This window comes from Cheilinus undulatus, linkage group 8, assembly GCF_018320785.1.
Source record: "Cheilinus undulatus linkage group 8, ASM1832078v1, whole genome shotgun sequence".
NCBI lineage: Eukaryota > Metazoa > Chordata > Actinopteri > Labriformes > Labridae > Cheilinus > Cheilinus undulatus.
In genome coordinates this window covers 22,654,659-22,675,974 of record NC_054872.1, presented here as the reverse complement: position 1 = coordinate 22,675,974, position 21,316 = coordinate 22,654,659, and the positions used below count along the sequence as shown (strand labels likewise).

Sequence of the window (21,316 nt, the reverse complement as noted above, 5' to 3'; positions counted from 1 at the left end):
CATACATCAGGTGCCATTTTAATCATTTGTTCCTAGCACTCGTACATCCTGAGTCTGCAACTGCTTTATTGTTTTAATTATGTCTTTTAGTAGAAGTCCTCTAGATTTTGTTAAAAATCTCAACAATAATCAGCAATGGTAACAGAGGGTTTTTTTTCCATCTTTACATGGCATTTAAATTGTTTTTCTTTTGTTTATAAAAGCCTTTGAAATTCCCAAACAGTATTTAACAGTAAGTGGTTTTAAATTATAATATATTTTTTAAATTGTTTACAACTGATAAATAACATCATAAGGGCAACATAAGATGTTACTGCAACAAGTACATTTTAAAAGTTAATTTACTCTTCAATTTTCCTACCTATTTCCTCTGTAACCCTCCTTTAGTTGTGGCCAATGGGTGCCAAACTAATTATTTGGACTACACTGGAAAGATGCATTAAAACCAAACTAGACAATTTCCTCAAGCGGAAATCGCGAGAGGGGCTCGGGGGGCAGTGCCGGTTTTATTGCAAGGCCATTTATGACAATAGCCCGACTTGTCATTACAAGGTCATGTCCAAGTCCAAGCTGAAGCAGCATGTAGCTGGACAATGACACGGTGAAATGGTTGAGAAACACTGTACACGACAGGAGACTTCATTCATGTGTTTTAGTCATGTGGCCTGATTAGCTGATGCAATTCACCTGGCAACTGAGCCTCAGCTGTTTTCTTGACATACCTGGTGGTGTTGACCCTCCCTATGAAATAGAGTCCTTTATTTGAATTTTATACAGACATGCAGTTCCTGTCAAGGTCTTGATAAGAACAGGTGTAGAAGAGATTCATTTTATTATTTCCAGCTCCATTTGAACACATTAAAAACTTTTATTGAGAAAGGATTGTGTGTTGCTATTTTGATTGACGTCACCAAAGTCAAGAGAACACAGAAACACACACCAATGTGCGCTTCGCGCGCTAACACACACACAAATGCACAATCTCTCCCATTCACTTCATATGGGATATATGTGTGGCTGTCTTTGGCGACTGACATCACCAAAGACTTTATGGGGGACTTTATGTGGATGAGAATCTGTGATGTAATTTTGCTGTTGATTTGGCAAAAAATAAGGCCAGGAGGGCGATCTAAAAACGGGCATCTTTTTGAGTTTGAAATGAAATGGATCCGATTTGTAACATTGCAGCAGATGGCCGAGATGTCCATTTTCTTGGGACAGTTGGTCCTCTCACGCCAAAACTGCACATGATACGGCTTTGGTTCTTGGTTCCACAGTAGCGGGACAAGATTTCCTCCGTTTTGATATACATCACCCACTCTAGCAGGGTGATTTTTCATGATTTTCACTCAACGCACTGGACATTTGAAGACTTGCCTATCAAAAAGCGTAAACCCCATAATCATAACAAAGACATTCCTGAAGACAGGACAAAAATACCTGCGTTTTAAAGTTTGAATGATCTCTGTAGGTGAAAGTATGGCGAAGCAGTAGGGGTGGTAAAAAACACTATTATTGTGGTTTCATCGTCCCTCTCCCCATTCATTTCAGATGGGACATTTTTCGCAGTTTTTTTGCGAATAACTGCGCGAAAAATTGGCGAATCTCTTAGAAAAGTCAGAGCACACCGATTGGGAACAAACCACACGTTTTGATGTATAATTTGCAGGGGTTTTCTCAAAGCCCTAGGAGGAGTAGCGCGGCGAATTTTTGTCCGTAAGATGAAGAAATATAAAGATTAAACGAACGGAAGAACAATAGTGGCTCGTGTCGTTGCCCCGAGCCCCCAATTAGAAACTGTAAATGGAAGAGGCCACATTTCCCACTGAGGAATAGTGTCCCAGTATGAATTCATAACAGCCGTTTACAACAAGGGGGTTCCCCCGTTGTAATTCCCCCAATGACCGCTAGATGCCGCTGAGTCCATGCTTTGAGCCGCGCTCATGCAGCCTGCTCATTAATATCTGGCTGACACCACCGCCAACGCCCCCTGTGCCACGCCACACCGCCCCGGCATCACATCGGCTCCTTGGCTGTCGCATCACCGAGCGGGGAGGGGCCCTGGTTCTCACTATTGGCTGCTACTGTATTACCGACAGCTTTACGGTGGGGCAGCGGCCGGAGAGGATAACCTTTTTTCGTCTCCTTGAATCGCTGAATATGTTTGTGTTCAGTATGAATTTAATAGGACTCTAGTGGGGGTTTGTTCCTTACTATTCCTTCAGTTTACGACCTCTGAACGGCGCGGTGTTTGAACAGATAACAGATGCGCCCGGATGCACGCGGATACATTGTCCGGACACCGCGAGAGCAGGAGCATGTAACCGGGAGACACGCACCGGCGGCGGCTACACCTGACTCTTCTCCCTCGCGCTCCCTGTTTCCTCTTAAATTGAGGTTTCTGGATGTGTTGACTGAACTCTGCCCGTTATTTTGGATATAATCTTCAGCAAAATGAGCGAAGAAGTGTCCGAGGTTCCTAAAGAGCTGCTGGGTAAGAACGGACAAGAATCATTTGTAGCCATGTGTGCAGACTGGAACAATCACTGATTCAGACTGAAGTCCCTGTGCTGCGTTAGAGTGATGCTCTGGGAGTCTGAGCTGATGGCATAAATATTTTTGTGACTCTAACCCTTCTTCATCATATTTAAATGGCACACCCAGGGGTATAGCTTTACTTTGAAATTATTTTAGCTATTAGGTGTTCAAATCATAAATTAACATTACAGAAACTCCATTTACTAATACTAAGACAGCCAAAAACAGCAAAATTGTACAGCACTGTCTGTTTACAATGTCTTCAGACACCCTGGATAGTGTTTATGCTGCTGTACAGCCTGAAGCTGTGCACATGAAGTCCTGCTGCTGATGAACAAGGTGCCCATGCTGTTAATGTGATGTAGCCCTCAGCCTATATTTGGGAAAAAAAAGCTAAATAGTTTAGTTGTGAGTGGCTCACTCTGCACGTAGCTGACAGGAATACCCCCTCAGTCTGGGAACCCCTCTCTCTCTCTTTCTTCTCTCCTGATTTCTTCCCCTGTGATTTATTTGTCCTGTTTTTAGACATATATCTTAAAGTCCTACAGGCTGTTTGACTCCAGCTCAGGGTTTCTTTGTTTGGCAGAATAGCTCAGTTTTTGACACCTCAGTGCAATGTTGGACAAGCACTCGAGCTCTTGTGGACACTCTCAAGCCTACAATGTTCTTTTGGCTGAGTTTCTTCCTTGTAAGAGACACAAAGACAGCAGCAGAATGTAGATGAGGCTTAAAGGAAAATGCCAGGTCATGTAGTCACATGGTCTGGCATGTATTCATTCACTGAGTCATGGAATTTCTCAGCCAATCACTGGCTTATTTAACTCTGTCAAAGTATTGGGGGTTTTATTTATTTATATGCCTGTGCCCTCACACAACAGGATGTTTCCAGGTCCAGTCATTGGGGATGACTTTCCCTTTATATTTTAAGTTTACATTGCACACTTACTAAAGCCTTTGTGTCCACTTTGTGGCTTTAAAATCCCCCTTCTTGATCTTGTTGGTCCTTATAATATTCCAAGTATTTTTATCAGATTGTCCAGCTCCTCTAAACTTGAGTATTGTTTACTGAGTAGAAAAATTCAAATTAAAGACAGTTTTTCACCTAAATCTTTCCCTCTGTTGGAAATATTCCCGAAAATTCTTGCTTGTTATTTTATATAATGCTTTCAAGATTTGGGATAAATTCTGTTACATTAAGCAAACGTCAAAGGTTTTCAGTTGAAGTCTAAATGACTAAAATGTTGTTTTAGACACTCATGTAGCAGAATAATAGCTTTTTTTCTAACTTAGGTCTATTCAGATGCACATATCTTTGATATTTTAAAGGAATATTCCAGTGAGCATGTCAACAAAGGTTGTCTTGCAAAATAGAAAAAAATCTGAGGCTTTCTGGATGAAAAATAAAATGCTTCAAAATTTTCCAATATTGTGTACAAGTGATCCAGCATTGTGGGTTTTTTTTTTTTTTTTTTGGCCCATTTCCCCCCTAAAATTTGCTAGATCACACAGAGCAGCTCTTCTTATCTGTAGTTTTGTATAGCCTAGCTTCCTCGCTGGTGCCCCAACGTGATTAGCTTAAAGGGGCAATACACACTGAAATCTTTGAAGGCTTATGCCTCTACTATTGCCAAGTATCTTATACAACCCAACTGAAATACAGGGCTTTCAGAAAGTATTCAGACCTCCTTTACTATTTTCAATTTTGTTATGTTGCAGCCTGATGCTACAGTTGTTTAAATTCATTTTTTCTTTTAATAATCTACACTCAGTACCACATCATGATTAAGTGAAAACAACAGTTTAGACATTTTGCTTTCACAAATTTATCAAAAATAAAAAGCTTAAATATCACATCGACATAAGAATTAAGATCCTTTACTTAAAGTTGAAGCATCTTTTTGAGTATGTAAGTTATTTTGACTATGACACAACAAGCTTTGCACACCTGGATTGGGGAGTTTTCTGCCATTTATCTTTACAAATTCTCTCAATCTCAGTTGGGTTGAATGGAAACTGTCAACAGACGGCCATTTTCAGATGTCCTAAGATGTTGGAAAGAGTTCCAGGCTGGGCTCTTGCTGGGACACTCTATAACATTCACAGAGTTGTCCCTAAGCCACTCCTGTGTTGTTTTGTCTGTGTGTTTAGGGTCATTGTCATGCTTGAAGGTGAACTTTCAGCCCAGTCTGAGGTCCATTCAGCTTTTCCTCAATCCTGACCATACTCCCAGTCCCTGCTTCTGACAAACATCCCTACAGCATGATGCTGCCACCACCTGTGGTGATGTTTGTCCTTCTGGATCTTTGACCCATCTCTACAACGGATCTCTGGATATTTCATATTCTTCTTTTTTAATAAAATTTGAAAAAAATGTTGATTTGCACCAGATTTGAGACAGAGGACTGTGACATAAAATCTTCTCCAAATTTTTTATGGCCCTTTTTTTTTTTTTTGTTTTGTTTTTTTTACTATGGCTTAGACTCAGAAAATTCTCTACCTCCATCCCCTTTCCTTGAATCCAGCCTACTAATTTGCCCAACACTGCACACTTAACATGAGGAGTCTGTCCGTCATGTGGCTGCTGTCTTGTGGTGTCTCCTGGATGAGCTTATATAACAAGCCATTGTTTGAAACATTCACATATGTGGGTCATTGAGTCATTCAGCGTCATAGAAGACCAGCTCTAATTCACACATGAAGTTTCACATCAGAATGAAAAGACTTTAACACTGAATCTAATTGCGTGTGTAGGTATTGATAAGCACACAGGATTAAAGATAATAGCACGTGTTTATGTCCTCAGCCAATATTCAAATGAAACAGACCCTAATGCTTCCTGCAAGAAGAAGACAAAGGAGATGAACACAAACATAAAGCAAAATATGAATGATGTCTAATATCGTGTATGGTGAGTATTTTCTGTTAGTGCTAAGATACAGAGATGTTCCCAACCAGACTTCAACTGGAGACACTAAAGAGTTGGAAACATATTTCCCCAAAGGTGTAATATATGCTGTAAACAAGATTCTTGGAGAGGTAGGATTCTTACAATCTTTCTTTCTTTGATACTATTTTATACCACTTAAGCTCATGATTTTATTGTGAATAAACAAATAAAAGCATTAGCCATTGTGATGGTTTTTTAACCATATCACCATTAATGGCGTGCACATTTGTATGATCAGTAACACAGTGTGAGACTGCTGGCAGTTTTGCAGCCCTTGGGACATCCACAGATCAACCAGGGGTTGTGGCAACCCCACTGCCTGCCAGGACAGTACCCCAGGCCATAGTTAGTTACTACAGCCACGCTTTTTTTCCCCCTAAAGGTTTGGTAACCTTTACCATGTTAGCCCTAACATGCCTGAAAGTTCTTTACAGCACTGTTTATAAGCTTGAATATTGGCACAAATTTTATATCTGCTCATTCAATAACTAGCTTTCCAGCAAAGATCATGCTGATAATATTGTGTGTCTCTAAAAATGTATCAATCTACCATGATACACTTGAAATACTGCCCATCCTTAAGAAACAGGTGTCAGTTTTGTTTGATTTTTATAAGAATAACATCGAAGTTGTAGAAGTTGGTGTCAGGACGATTGTAGTATTAGGGATTTACTGTAATCAGACACACCTTTCAGAGAAATAAGTAAGCTACTGGTGTAAGTGAAATACTTGATCCTCATTACTGTGATCCTGCTTTAACTTGATACTGAACGTTTACTCTTTCAGAATAACATCAAGCAAACGCATGCAGATGCCGATATCATTTTTTTTTACTCCAGGTTACTTGAATTTTGTGGATACACAAAATGTTCATTTCTGTTCATTTGAAAAGTTTCTATTCTGGTGATGCATTTCATTTTATTTGTTTGATTTGTGACATCACAAGTGCATAGTCCTGGACTAGCTCAGGGTCTAAGGGTAGAGTGATCTTGTAGGCTGGTTAGTTGTTTGTTAAAGATTTAACAAGGCCACACATCTCTCATTTCCTCACCTTATGCTAAATTCCTGCGTGGTGCTGATGGCCAAAAGTACCATTTTGGTCTCATCAGACCAAGAACTTTCTTCCACTCTATCGTGGACCTCCCACATGCCTTTAGGTGACTTCTAATCAAGATTTAATCTGAGTTTTCTTCAATAGTGGCTTTCTGTTTGCCACTCTCCCATAAAGCTTTGGCTGGTGATGAACCTGGCCAACAGATTCTACAGTTTTATCTACTGAATATTAGGGGGATGCAAAGCTCTGACATCAAGAAATGAGTTCCCAGAGGATAAGTCTAGAAATTAAATAAATACTAGAGGACAGATCATTCAACTCATGGTGTGTGAGTCACCACTGCAGCAAAAATGTTACTGTTGAGTCAAAAAATGAAGAAATTTGGACTCAATTCAAGCCTTCTATTTAGACTGGATCTGTGATAAGCGCCTCATAAGAAACAATTTTCTCCAGGTTTTTTATGCTACCTTTTTTTTTACTTAACTACTGCAGCATTTAACTAATTATACAGAATGTTGTGTTATGTCTTCATCTTGTCTCCTACCTTGTCTCCTGTGTGCAGAGAGTGTGAGGGATGCAGTGGGGAGAAAGGTGAAGCTGTCGCTGAGGAAGAGAGTCAAACTGGAGATCAAAGGAGACAAGACGGAGAACAGAGTGTTGGTGAGTCTACGCTTGTTGCTTTCAAGCTGCTTCTTCATTAGACAGTAAAATCTGTCACTCTTTTTGCCCCACATTTCTCTGCTCTTGAGGTATACAATTTAGTTTAAGAACATCAAACCCTCCACACTCTTTTCTCTCTTATCTTAGCACTTGAAAGACTTTCATTATTTCAACCCGTGAGCATTACTTTGCTGTTTTGTCACTATGGCTTCCTCAGCTCAGTCACACTTTGATTTATGTAGCTCTACAAATCAAAGTAAAACAGATAGTGAGAAAAGGCTGCCCTTTCGTCTCATTTCGTCTGAGGGCTTCTTAAAGGGGGTCAGCTGGGTGAGCAGCAGCATGGTAAAAGATGTCCTATTAGGAGCATGTCAAAATTGTTTCCAAAAAGCGTCATTATCTCTGAGTCCTGCTGGTCGCTTTCACTTTAAGTGGATCCATCTCCAGGATTCTTAAAGCTCTGAATCCTTATACATGTATAAAAAGGTTTTGTAAATGACTGATGGTGTGCATCCAAGTATCTGGGTTATGCAAGTTTCTCTAAAGGTTTTTTAAAAGTTAGTTACAAAGTTACATCTTAGTTTATTGACTTGCTGCTAAAGCAAAATTGCATTGAATGAGCATCACAACCAAAGCAATTTTAACTTAAGAAAAACAAACCAGGGCTGTCAAGATTAATTGCATTAATCATGATTAATTAGAATTGTGAGGTCATGCATGACTTATTTCCCCTTTCAACACACTTTGGTTAAGCCACTGTAGCATCCCCCTGTAGCATCCCCCTGCAGTGATTTGAAATAAGTCCACCACTTGTCCTTAATGTCTCATTTCACTTTAAAAAAGTTGCAGACATCTTAGTCAGAATCTGCATACTTGTGATACCAAACATTTGCCTTTTTACTGTTCTCTTATGTCTGTTTTAATCCATTATAAGTTTCTTTTTCTGTGGTTAAGTCAATGTTAAAGTCTTCAATCGACCTTTAAAAGCAGATCTGTATTCAAACAGGAAGTCAAATACCCATAGGTTAAGGGAGTAGAAAATTCCAGAATGGCACAAAAACAGTTTTGAATGCAAAAGAGTGGAATTTCTAAATTAAAAACAACAATGTGATTAATTGTGATAATCTACAGATATTCAAAGTTTAATTGTGATGTAACACCCCTAGAAAAAACATTATTTATTTGGATTTATTTGGTTAGGCGATACTTGTTCCCTATCATGTCAGCCGGTAAGGTTGAAATTGTGCCATTGTTCTAAAGTCACTGGCTAGAAATACATCCGACACAGCTAGAAAGGGCAGATATTGGTAACAGCAGGTACACGTGTATACACACTGATCCAATACAGGAGTTTTCGTATACGACAAGAATTTACACAGGTTAATAAATGTTAAATATAACTTTTGAGCCAAAAATTGTAGCCTCTTACTTTTTTCCCTCTTGAAGTTAGCCGTTGCCATTGATACTTTCCATGCCTTCACATCAGAAGCATTTCTAATGAGCCTGGAATTTGGGCAACTTTTCAGGAAGTTTAAAGATTAGATCCACACCGATAGAGCCAATATTAAACATGTTTTTAAATCCTTTTTTTTTTTCTTTTTTTTTTTTAAGATTTATTTTTGGCGTTTTTTAGATAGGACAGTGGATAGAGTCGGAAACAGGGAGAGACATGCAGGAGATAGTGCCACGGGCCGGACTCGAACCCGGGTCGCCTGCGTATATGGCGTGTGCCTTAACCACTCGACCACCGGCGTGCCTTTTTAAATCCATTTTTGATCATTTATTCTTGCTAGCTTCAGATTCAGATGTTTTTTTATTCCAAATGGCGATTCAGTTAAGCCAAGTAGAGCTGTTTTGGGTCAAATGTTGTGAATGCATATTTTCCCAGAGTGCTTTTTGAGGGGCTGTCAACCAATGGCAGGCTGTTCTGCCATCTCATCATGCTTAAACATGCAGTTCATTATGAAGACAGCCTGAATAAAGCAGGCCGTGATGTGGCCCTCTATTTTAATTTTTAACAGTAGAAGTCACAATCACTGGCAAGAATAAACAGCTTTAGTGTCACAGAGAGGCTGTATATAGCAGTTCTATTGGTTGAGCCATGTTGTTAGTTTACTAGGGCTAAAACTAAGGATGTTCCTAAGCATCTTTTTCCTCATTGGGCTAAACACTCATTTAAACATTATTTAACTGACTAGTCTTAAGAGGAGAAAATCCTTAGAAACCCATCAGATTCCTCACAGGGTCACTGTGTTAGCAGGCATGATGTGACCCTAATAGACTTTCTACAGCGTGGCTAACATTAAAAGCAGTCTTTGTTCCTCTTTGCAGATTAATATCGTGCTTTGATTTGTGGTCTCTTTCCACTTCGACTGAGTAGTATATATGTGAGTTCAACCCTCAACAGCCTACATACCACTTTATTTCCATTTATTACTTAAAAAACTGTCATACCGTGCTGTATGACTGCTAAGCTACTGCTGAGCTTCTCATATTTATTGCTGGTGAAGTACTATGGGAAAGCTCAGACAGGAAGGCAGCAGCCATTAACTGAAGCTATAGCGGCTTCTAGTGGCAGGAGTTTTATTACAGTCTAAGAGCATTTGACTGAGATTTCAAGCCTGTGTTTATAAAAAATGATAGGTAATTAGTTAAACCAACTTATACCAACTTATAAATCTCATGCTGGCTAATTTGATAAAAGAATTTAACCTTTTAACCACACGCATACCTGGCTAAAACGATAGGCCAGTTTTCCACAACACAGCTAGTCCAGAAAGTTTACACTGGTATGAGACCGGTACTTTGTATCAGTCCACACCATACGCTCTGGTGTCAGAATCAGTATCAAGAAGGGAAAAATGTTAGGTGCAACCTTCCTTACAAAGTGTTTGGGAAGGGCAGGACCTGCACAGTGAAAAGACAGAATCAGGTAGTAGACACATGTGCAGCTAGAGCTAACTTCAGGTATCCAGGCTAGCCCTGCCATAGTCTTTGAACAGCAGAACTAATTGGTGGCTTGAATTCATGCCAAAGCCTAATTGGAGATGTGGAAAACATCTTGTCTCGTAAGAGAGGCTTTTGGTGTGACTCTTTGCTCTTGTTTTAATAAAGAAACATGGTTGAAGTCTGATTAGTCTGCTGCTTTTCTACTGCTACATCCAAGTTATGGCTGTCGGCCTACAGTTATCGCTGCAAGTCTTTGTAAACACAAAACACCTCACTGTCACATTAACAAATTTCCCATTTTCATGAGTTTTATATCAGTATGGTACTGCTATCTTTAAAACACAAGTGTTTAGTTTGTGTAGGTGATAACAATGCAGAACTAAGATTTACAGAGCATTTCCAGTTATTAACAGTGTTACACCTTTTCAATAATTAAGCTTTGGTGCAGGCTTGCTGTTGGAGGGTTTACCAGCCTGGATGGCTATCACTGAAGTAATTCCATGCTGTATGCGAAGATTATTCTGAAAGGTCTGGCATTTTTCTGTAATCTCAAGGCAATTTATTGACTTTTCTCCCTCTTGTGCTTTAAAAATCCAGTCACCTCTGACTGTGTGCCTATTGCTCAGGTGGAAATAGCAGCTCAGATCATTAACTGCTGACCACAGAGCATTAAATCCACTGAATACTGAATAATTAATACCTGGTGGATCATTAAAAATGCATATTGGTTCTTTCCGGGCCTAAAACAGATCAGAGGATGACGATAGTTAAGAAAGAATAGTTCTCTCAGTAAATCGGTGTCAAGCAAGGTCCAGAAAGTTTCATGGTTGAATCAGAGGCTTCAGGTTGAATCTGTAGTGGTTGATATATAAGACTGATTGTGAGCTGTCAGGAGACTTGTAGTTGTTAAACTCTCAGTGTAGTGAGAATCTGTTAGTTATTCAAGTCTGTGTGGAATAGAGAAAAGAAAAGTTTAAAAAGCTTTGTGAACGGGCATGCATAGTCAATTTTTCAGCTTCAGGACATTCACAGAACCATCAGCCAGGCCTGTTGGCATGTTTAACTTTTGTCTCCAGGCATTTATAGTCACTGTAGGAACTCAAATATATAACCCAGGGACAAAAGCCAAGGAGAGGTGAGAGACAGACATGATGAGTTTCACCGTCACATCTCTTGTACTCGCTAAATGATCTGGGAGTGTGCTGTGGTGGAACGCAGCAAGACGGAGAGACACTTTGAATGCAATGAAATTCCTCTTGCCCACATTTAGGAGTAACCTTAAATGGAGAGTCATTATTACTAAAATGTGTATGACTGTTCTAGTTCAATTGAATATAATATGGTGAAGATTTAATTTTGACTTAGAGGAAATTTTCCAGTGCTTTTCAACCAGTAAATTTTTCTCATGTTTCCTGTGTTGTGAAATCTAGGAAATGTTGATCCAGTTAAACAAACAGAAGCGATTTAAGTCTCTTATTAACTTTATTTTCACACACATCTTATCTCCAAATCCCGACTAACATCAACAAACAAAGTAGCCCCCAGAAGCCCCTTAGTGTCTGCAGCTAGCTGCATATAAAAGCAGCTCTGGGCAACATCTTGTGAAATGGTAAATTCCTTATATTCCACCCACATGCAGAAGGGCTGTAATTGTAGGAATAAATGGTGATCCAGTTTTAAAATACAAGAATGTCTCTTAAAGCTGGTTATTAATGAAACACACCAAAATTAGCATTGTTAATATGCATTTTGATGAGCCACAAACGTAAAGAAGACCATCGGGATGACATTTTCTGATAAAGTTATTGACAACACGCTGGTTTTACATCATTTTTTTTCTTCATAAGTGATACATCTGCCTGTTTAAAAAGCACAAAGGAAATGTTGTTGCAAAAATCCCTACTTAAATATGTATCTAGCCAAATCATCTAGATATCATATGGTATCAGCAGATACACTATATAGACAAAGTATTCAGCCACCTGACCATTTCACCTGCAGGGACTGTAATGACGTATTCAAATACATTAACTTTGATATGGAGTTGTCCCCTTTTTTGGCACCTATTACTGCTTCCGCTCTTCTTAGAACTCAGAGCTCACCTTTTCACTAACGGCTTACTTGTTTACACATTCACATGTTAGCCTCACAGTGAGTCTTTCTCCAGTCTGTTTTGCTGGTTATTCACTCTCAGTAGGCGATTGATGAGTTAAAAGAAATGACGCAGAGGTGGTGGATGAGGCTCCAGGGAGTGATGATACGACGACAGTATTCACCTTTATAGTAGTGTTGTAACATGTAGTCTAACATATTCATGGTGCCACTAAACAGTGGATATTTACATATTGGGGACAGGAAATATGATAACACAGTTTTATTGTATGCACAAAGATGATGCCGGTTGTCTAAGAGTCTATGGTTGTGCAGCTGACGCAGGTTGATGAATTGCCCTGAATATTTGCCTTCTGACGTTGGCATGTGCTTTCTATAACTGGCAAATCCCAATGTCAAGTGGGAAGTTTACCACGACCCTGACATGAAAACACACAGGTAAAGTGTGAAAGAAAATTGGGCTCCTGGAACTTTTTAGGAGTTTTGTATATGAATAGGGTTTAAGTGATATTCCTTTAAGTTGTTGTCCTACTTTTTCCAGTGTACCATAGTTTATAAAATTTGGACCAATGAAAATAATTTTTCCAATCTAGTCCAGACATTGATCTACTTGGGACTCATTCCCTCTAAGTAGTTATGAAAACAATGTTGCCATGTAGGAGCTAGAAACTGAGGCCTGTAGTACACTTATCATGTAAAACAATGCAAAGAAGTGGGAGCCAGTACTGGGAAGTGAGGAATTCCCGTGGAGTGGCTCTGGTATTTCATCCAGACGCAGAGCATGAGAATGACTCTGTGAGTTTGTATCAACGCTCTGCTTGACCGCACTGAACAAATAAACCTCTGTTTGTTGTTCTGCACCAACACTGGGTTTGAAAGGACGATTATGGAGGAAATGGCTGAGGGAGAACACAAACATGTCAGGGACTTTTTGTCCACCACTGTTGTAGTATCTTATGAGACCTCCACATATATTTTTATTTTAGACCAGCTTTGCAATTAAATAAATGTGAGATGCACTTTGGCAACGACACATTGTCAGCATATTTATACAGTTTAGACGGTTTTTACTAGGATTTTACTTGTAATTTTTGAAAAATTTATTTCTCTCCTCTGCACCCCTCTTATTAAACTGGTATTGTTTTCTTTTTAAGCTGTGGTACTTTACATTGCCATCGCTAATTGATAAGTATAGAATATCAACATTTCTGAAAACCTTAGTTTTTGTATATTCTTAAATGACAAAATATCATCCTTCAGTTCTTCAATTTTGAACCGCCATTCTAAACAAACGTTGATATTTAGATACATTTTAGTTGTATGAGACAAACGCTAAGCTCATATATTGTCTTTGTAACCAGTTTCCTGTTTACATTGTCCATTTCTCCATGTTAGACTCTGAGTGACCATATTATGAATGTAGAGCATCTGTCTACCATTATGACACATGTGACTTTCTCCTACATAAACTATATGTGCGGTGTATCAGAGTATATATCATCAAATGTAAAATATGAACCCATCTATCTCCTGCTGTGATTTAAAGCCCAGATATGATGGCATTAAATTACATTTATCGAACTTGTATTGTCAGCACCCTGCAGCCACATAGAGTAGAGCGCTTGATTTACCACAGACAACACATTACGCTTCCACTCTGTAATCTACACATGTAATGAAGAAAGCAATATGGTGATTTCCTTATCAGTTTGCTTGTCTGTCAAACACACACAAAGGGTACCCATCTTTTTTTTCCCACCAAGCTCCTCTGAGACACAAGAGTGGAGCTCTACAGTGCCCCAGGCATCTCTTAAGCGCACTAAACCCTGATAGATACAGTCATCTTCTTCCTTTGAAGACAGAGGGATGAAGGAAGTAGAGCTAATAACATCAGTCCATCAAACACACCTGGGGGGAGGGGGAGAGGAAGGTGGATGAAGAAAAGGAGGAGAAAAAAAGAGAAAATGACACATACTGTACGGGGCAGAGGGGATGAAGGAGGGAAAAGAGAAGAATGACAAAGAAACAGCTGTCCATTGTAGGCTAAATCTCTCACAGAGGAACAGACACAGATTACCACTGAAGTTGTTTGAAGCTTTACAGACAATGCTGTCAACTTTTTGAAAAATGTACAGTTAGTTTGAAAGTTTATACAAAGACTAAAAGTTGCTAATGTTGCTGCTATTCAACACCAATAAACAAACACAAGAATCAGTGTAATACACACTTTATATATGATCAATAATGCTCTGTTAGTTTATCCTCCACAGAGCAAACTATGCTGACAACTGTTGATTTGACTGCTCATATGCTGTATTAATTACAAACACTGAAGCATAGCCATGGTGGCTAACATTGTATAAATGCTGACTCATAACTAGCTTTTGGCCAGCCAAGCAACTGACAAAAGCCTTTAACTTCCTGGCTAACATCTGCAATGCGCTAACCTGTTTATCGGAGAACCTACACCCCTAATTATATTTATCTTAGCCTTCATATTTTTCTAAATGGATGATTTTAAAACAGTAACTGTCCATACAGTGTGTACCAATAAAGTCATGAACACCTTAGACCAAAATCATGTCATAAACCAGGTTGTAAACGTGTTCATTTCTCCTGTAAAAATTTGAATTTTAATATGGCTGTTAATAGGACTTCCTTGACTTTTGCAGACAGCCTCAAGTGGACACCTGAAGAACTGCAACTTTTTGCACTTCTACTATGATGTCAGTTTTCCACACTGCTTGGGATTACCATAAATTTCGACACATCAGTACTCCGAAGAGGATACGTAACTGAGCAGGGATTAGTATTCTTTGGGTTTTCCTAAAATTGATACTTTTAAAATGTTTCTAGTGGTTAAACTGTGCCTGAATTGATACTTTTATAATAAAAGAAAGTGTTAAAAGTCAGTATGGACATTAAAGCTGTCTCAGTACCATAGAGGGTTGGGAGGCATATCTTAAAAAGATGGCAGTAAGGCAGGAAAAGAAAAGGAGTTGTGGCTTTTTAAGTAAGAGGCTTAAGCAAAACTCATATACTAGCCTTACACGAGGGACTAACAAGAATTTTCACATTCTCATGCCTTTCATTTTGAGTAGCAGAGGTTTGCAGCGATGTTGGCAGGGTACCAACATGAGGCATTGGAATCTGTGCTGTATTTCAGTCCAGTGGTATCGGATGTGTTGGTACCAGTATGGCACTGGATTTCAATACTCACTTGATCCCCTCAGCTTTCTTTAAGTACACCTTGAGGTTAACATGTTTGGTTTCATGGATGTGTATCAGCTATGAATTGATGGCAGTGAAATCTGCTTATGTTGACAGATCCCAGCAGATCAATTCAAATGACTTTTTGATAACACAATTAGAAAAAAAAAAACTCGTCCTTCTAAGTGAAATATTAACACATTTTCCCAAAGGGAAAACATTTCATACAGAAACTCATGGTTTGAAGATGATGTATCCTGCTGGTTTTTGTGTTACTCATTTTTCTTGTAATGTAGCAGCAAACAGTTTTCAACTTTCCACTGTAATCTCCACATCTACTATTTTTTAACTAATATGTTTGGTTTTACAAATCATATACAGTAATCAGCACCAAATTTGTACTAAAATTCATATCTCCCAGAGGATGCTTTCTGCTGAACAGAGTACAAACAGAATTATTCAGGAAATTCATCACAAGAGAGCAGGAGGGGTGAAAATCAAAGTATCACAATTTCATATTGAAAGTCAGGGTTTCTAGATGATGAATCCAGCTGACTTTGGTGTTTCACTATTTTTCTCTTACACAGTTTTCAACTTTCCACTGAAATCTCCACATCTACTTAATAAACTGAAACTAAAATGAATCTTACAGACAATGGTGATCCCCTAACATTTTTTTGTCATAAAAACAACTGCAAGAGTTCGCCTCCCCAAACGTATATATGGACAGGATGCCAGGACAATGTTACCTTTCTGAATGCTGGGTGCCAACTGTGAAGTTTGGTGGAGGAGGGATAATGGTTTCAGGCTGTTTTTCAGGGTTTGGGCCAGGCCCCTTACCTCCATTGAAGGCCAACCTTACTGCTCCAGCATACCAAATCATTTGGGCAATGCTACACTTCCAACTTTGTGGCAGCAGTTTGAGGAAGGCCCCTTTCTATTCCAACATGACTGTGCCCCACTGCACAAAGGAAGGACTACAAAGAAGATGTTTGACGAGTTCAGTGTTGAAGAACTTGACTGGCCCACATAGAGCCCTGACCTCAGCACCTTTGGGAAGAATTTGTTCATATATTGCATCTCCAAATCATGTACAGAGATCAGCTGAAAATTTGTTCTAAAATTCACGATTTTCATTATATTGGCTACTTTCTCAGTTTTAGCAGGCTGATTTATAGATTTAAATGAAACGTTTTGACATTTTTTAATAATGATTTATAGGAAAAGTCAATGCAGTGTGTTGTTCTCCTTAGGAACAACTGGAATCAGATTAATGATTACCCAAGTAACTATTTTCATCATCAAAGTTTCTATTCTTCCTTTGGTCGATGAGGAACAAAACAAAGGTAAATCTCAGCAGCCCTGTTTGCTCTTGTGGCCAGAGCCAGCTGTCAAATATTAGCTTGTATTCATGCTTCACTACAAAGTTAACCATGGGAAACCTTATACCTGCTGGATAGAAGCGCCTCACTGATGTTGGCTCCTCAGGGATCACAGGGCTTCCTGTTGTCATGTATCAGTGTTACTCATTCACAGATCCTTGGCTTCCATGTAAACTGACGCACCAGAGGGTTGGCACAGCGTTCGTTTCCTCTTGATCTCTTAGTGGGAATAAAGGAAAGTGTTTGGGCGTGTGCTTGTCCCAGCCAGAGGCTGTCACTAATAGTTAACTGCTTTATTGCTTCTCATTGTTTGCTGTGTATTTGGGAGTGGCACTGATAGATGACACAGTGTGAAACAAATCTGCACATTAACATGAATAAAATGAGAGAAGTGCAGATAAAAGTCTTATTCTTAAGTGCCAAAATATGGTGTTTTACTTTTAAGGTGCAAAAAGCATGTGAGATCTTTCTCCTTAGGTTGAAATCAAACAAGCTACTAGAGCACAGATCTGCTCAACTTAAGTGTTCATACACTTTAAAACCTCTATTTCAAACTTTAAACACATTATCCCTAACAATCGACTAAAGGAAACTTGACTTTCAGTTTTATTTATGTTGAAATGAAGATTTTCACTGATTTTGTCAAACAAGAGCTGGGCCTTTATTTTGACCGTGAGATTTTAATGTTCGGCATTGTAAATTTTGGACAGCCTTGAAATTTTTTCACAGGTTCTAATTTATTAATTTTTCTATATATTCAGACCTTTCCCGCTAATACAGTTGAATCAGGTTAGTTTTTTAACATGTTAATTTTGTAATTCTAAAAGTAATTTATCCATTCTGCAGTAATGATTTTTAAAGGCCAGAAAACTCCATGAATCTCTCTGTATTTTTCTGAGTCCTCATTCTTGCTGCCTGTCCTTACATGACTCTGCTGATAACAGCCAGGGAGAAAATTGAGTACGAGACAGCTTTACTGAGGAGTAATCCAGTGGTATGCCAAGAGAAAGCTCAGCAGTCTCTTATAAAAAGAACCAAGCCATCAAAATAAGCCAGATCATTAAAGACTAACATCTTTGAACTTGATTGCACTGTAATGTTTTTATAGGAACTAATTATTAAAGAACCCAGGCAAAAAAAAAAAAAAAAGACCAAAACATAAAGCTGAAGAATCCCTTTTCCGCTATTGTCCTCTCCTTTTCTTTAACCTGGAGGCCTGTCATTAGGGGTAGCGGGAAAATGGAAATGACCCAGTTCTGGACTCCCTGATGATCACCTTTAATGTCCTCTCATGGGAACCAGCACGTTCTTTTGGCCATTTTACTAAAAAGTTTTCCTTGAAGGCTGCAGAGCAAGTCATTTTCATTTCCCTTTGGTAAAAGAAGATGGTATCATGTCTTTGCTAAAGGATGCTGAAGTTTTTTTAAGAGTGTAGTTACTTTCAGAATCATTTATTATTCATAGACATTTTCATTCTCACTCTAATAAGCAGAGCTAGCTCTAATGGCAGTTAATGGTGGAATATAAACAATCAGTTTTCACTGTTTTAATATCTATGATAATATTCCTATAAATTTAGCTGTGATTATTGCAGGGTTTTACAGTAAAGAGAAAGTTTTGTATTCCTATAGTTTAATGGATTGTTGGGTTTGCATGTATGATAGTCTACATCGTTACCGCTTCAGTAAGAAGTTTTACATTTTTAAATGCCTTTAAATTAACAGGTATTAAATTAACATTTCAACGTTCAGAGTGGACTTATCTGAATGTTAACAAACACCCACTTGCATTAAATGATGATCTGATAAAAGTCTGGTGGTCAGGCCAGACTGATGGATCAGCCAGATTCCATGTCTGTCATCAGGCAAGTCCATCGTGCAAGGCTCCGGTCTAAAACGATTGTGCCAGGTCTGAGAAAGGACATGACCAATCAGCATCATTTGAGGAGAATGAGTCACGGTTTAGTTGTACTGTAAGCTGGCACACACAATGGCTGCTGATGGGGCAATTCATTTGGATGTTTTATCCAATCTGGGCCACATTTCTTTATTAAAACACAGGAAAAACCACACTAAAAGCCTTTCTTGGTGGATAGAATGTTTTTTTCAATTCTACCAACTGGCCCCAGCGTGAGTTTTGTCCACCAACAAGCTCCACCATTCAGAACCTGCCTGCTGAGCTTAATTTACGTAGCAGAGCTGTGCGTGTCTACTCCCTCATTTCGTCTTGTTGCTCTGATTGGCCCATAATGAATGAATGTGACAGACAGAACTTTCGTCCAATCACTTTGTGACAGTTTATGCAAACAGCAGTATTTTTCACCTCAGTCTTACCTGGTCTTTTTCCTGCCAGTCTCGAGGTATACGATTTCTGTGTGCAGTTTGAGCTGATTTGAGAATACAGCAGGAAATATTCAGGACATTCATCACAAGCGAGCAGCAGGGGTCAAAAAAGGTGCTCCTGCTGTCTTTTTTTTTTTTTTGGTTTTTGTTTTAGTTTTTTTTAGCAGTTTCCAGGAGTGCATGTTACAGACATTTTAAGTGTTAAGTCCTCCAATAAATGAAGACCACCCCACCATCACGACCAGCAACAGTGACATTGTTGACATTGTTATTTTTCTGGAAACCTGACTGTTTTTTTTTTTTTTTTTTTTGGAGTCATAAAACAGTAATTCTAGTTTCTACAAACTATTCAGTGGGTGTTTATTTTTTCAGACTTGTGGTGAAGGCAGACTCTGACCTTACAGTACTCCCTCCTTGCTTTGTTTTCATTTCTGAGGTTGGGAATCATTTTATATTTTCAGTGCGTCTTATGTCCTTTGCTTGCCTGAGTGGATATGAACATAGAAATACTGTTCTCTGTCCTTTTACTCAAGGTCAGCCTGAGTTCAGACAGACATAAAATGGTGTTTGGCACACAATCATTGTGTTTATTAAATAGTTAACTCTCTTTTAAAGTCCTCTGTTATTAACCACAATGCAGCGGTGATTATTAACATAATTGGGTTGACATTCAGAGCTAACCAGGCAGAACAACAGTGTCCAAGAGGTCACGGTGTCCCTGCTGAGTATAAATGATAGAGCTGTCTTCAATGATCTGTGCTTTGTCAACTGAACTAGATAAGACAGCCACACTGAGGAATTCAAAGGGAGTATTTACTTTAGTTTTTAGTTTGTACTCTTATTTTCATCTGCTTACATTAAAAAACTTTCTTCAATTTTTGTTTGCTGTAGAAATTTAGTGTGAATGTTACATTGAATTTATGGTTATTAAAAGTCTTTACTTTTTTTGGAGTTTATTTAATGTGTGATTTCTCATCTGCTGCTTTATTTACTCTAAAAACATGCTGCCATAATACCACAGCTTCCCAATTTGGGATCATTTGGCCTACCAACCTACCTATTTACATACAGTGCTGTGAAAAAAAGTATTTACCCCCTTCCTGATTTGCATATTTTTCATGCTTAAATGTTTCCGATCATCAAACAAATTTTGATATTAGACAGAAATAACCTGAGTAAATACAAGATGCAGTTTTAAAATGATAATTATATTCATCAAGGGAAAAATCCATCCTAAACTACCTGGCCCTATGTGAAAAAGTAATTGCCCCATTTTTAAATCATGATTTAACTGTGATTAACCACAATCTTGGAAAGCTGAGTTCAATTTAACTAGCCATACCCAGGCCTGATTGCTACCAGACCTGTTGAATCAAGAAATTCCTTAAATAGAACCTGTCTGACAAAGTGAAGTGGGCCAGGAGATCAGAAAAAGCAACTCCTCATGTCGGCTTGGGCGATATGGCCTAAAAATCATATCACTGTATTTTTCTTGCCTTTGAGGATAACGGTATTATATCATGGTATTACAAAATTTAAAAAGAGATAATGCTTTTTAATCCAAATTCAAGTGTTATTAACCCCCTTCTCCCCTTAAAACAAGTCTTTGATGACATACTCAATTTATCTCCAAGTATAGGAACACAGAAAACATGTTTAATTTTTCCTTAAGTCTCTCTAGGTTTACTTCTGTCTAACTGCACTCCAAGTTTTGCATTTCATCGCTAACCTGATGAGGTGTGTTAAGCTGCTAATGACTTGAACACATTTCCTAGTGAAGGCATTCACAATAAAAGCGTTTCAGAAAAATAACAGCTGTGGACTTTTATTTTGAAGAGCTTGACGGAAGTATTGTGTTCAGCATTGAGTTAGCTTAGCTTTGGCTACCGTACCGGAGAATACGGCTAGTTTACAGCAGCTTTTCTGACCTCATTTAATGTTGCAGGCTAGATCTTTAACTCATTGTGGACTTAGAAAAGAAAGTCATAAGTTAAAATAGAATTTTAAACGGTTGTTTAAGTCATTGTAAGAGGAAGAGCAGCAGCGCTGGGCTCTGAGACCAGCCAAAGCAGCACTTAGCTTGTGTTACAGCCCCAGGCAGGCTGACAGAGACAGCACACTG

General features: G+C 38.7%; 1 protein-coding gene across 2 annotated transcripts in view; it reads left to right on the top strand.

Moving 5' to 3' along the window:
• The first annotated feature begins 2,066 nt into the window (after window positions 1-2,066).
• The window catches only part of LOC121513415 (F-actin-uncapping protein LRRC16A-like), a 129,305-nt gene continuing 110,055 nt past the window's right edge, over window positions 2,067-21,316 (top strand). The window contains exons 1-2 of one of the 2 annotated variants that reach the window (XM_041793161.1): window positions 2,067-2,494; window positions 7,102-7,199. In XM_041793161.1, the coding sequence (XP_041649095.1) occupies window positions 2,455-2,494; window positions 7,102-7,199 (138 nt within the window). In that variant the 5' untranslated portion in view covers window positions 2,067-2,454. Of the gene's footprint in view, window positions 2,495-7,101; window positions 7,200-21,316 lie in introns of those variants that run through there. The other variant, XM_041793162.1, reaches the window with a different exon arrangement.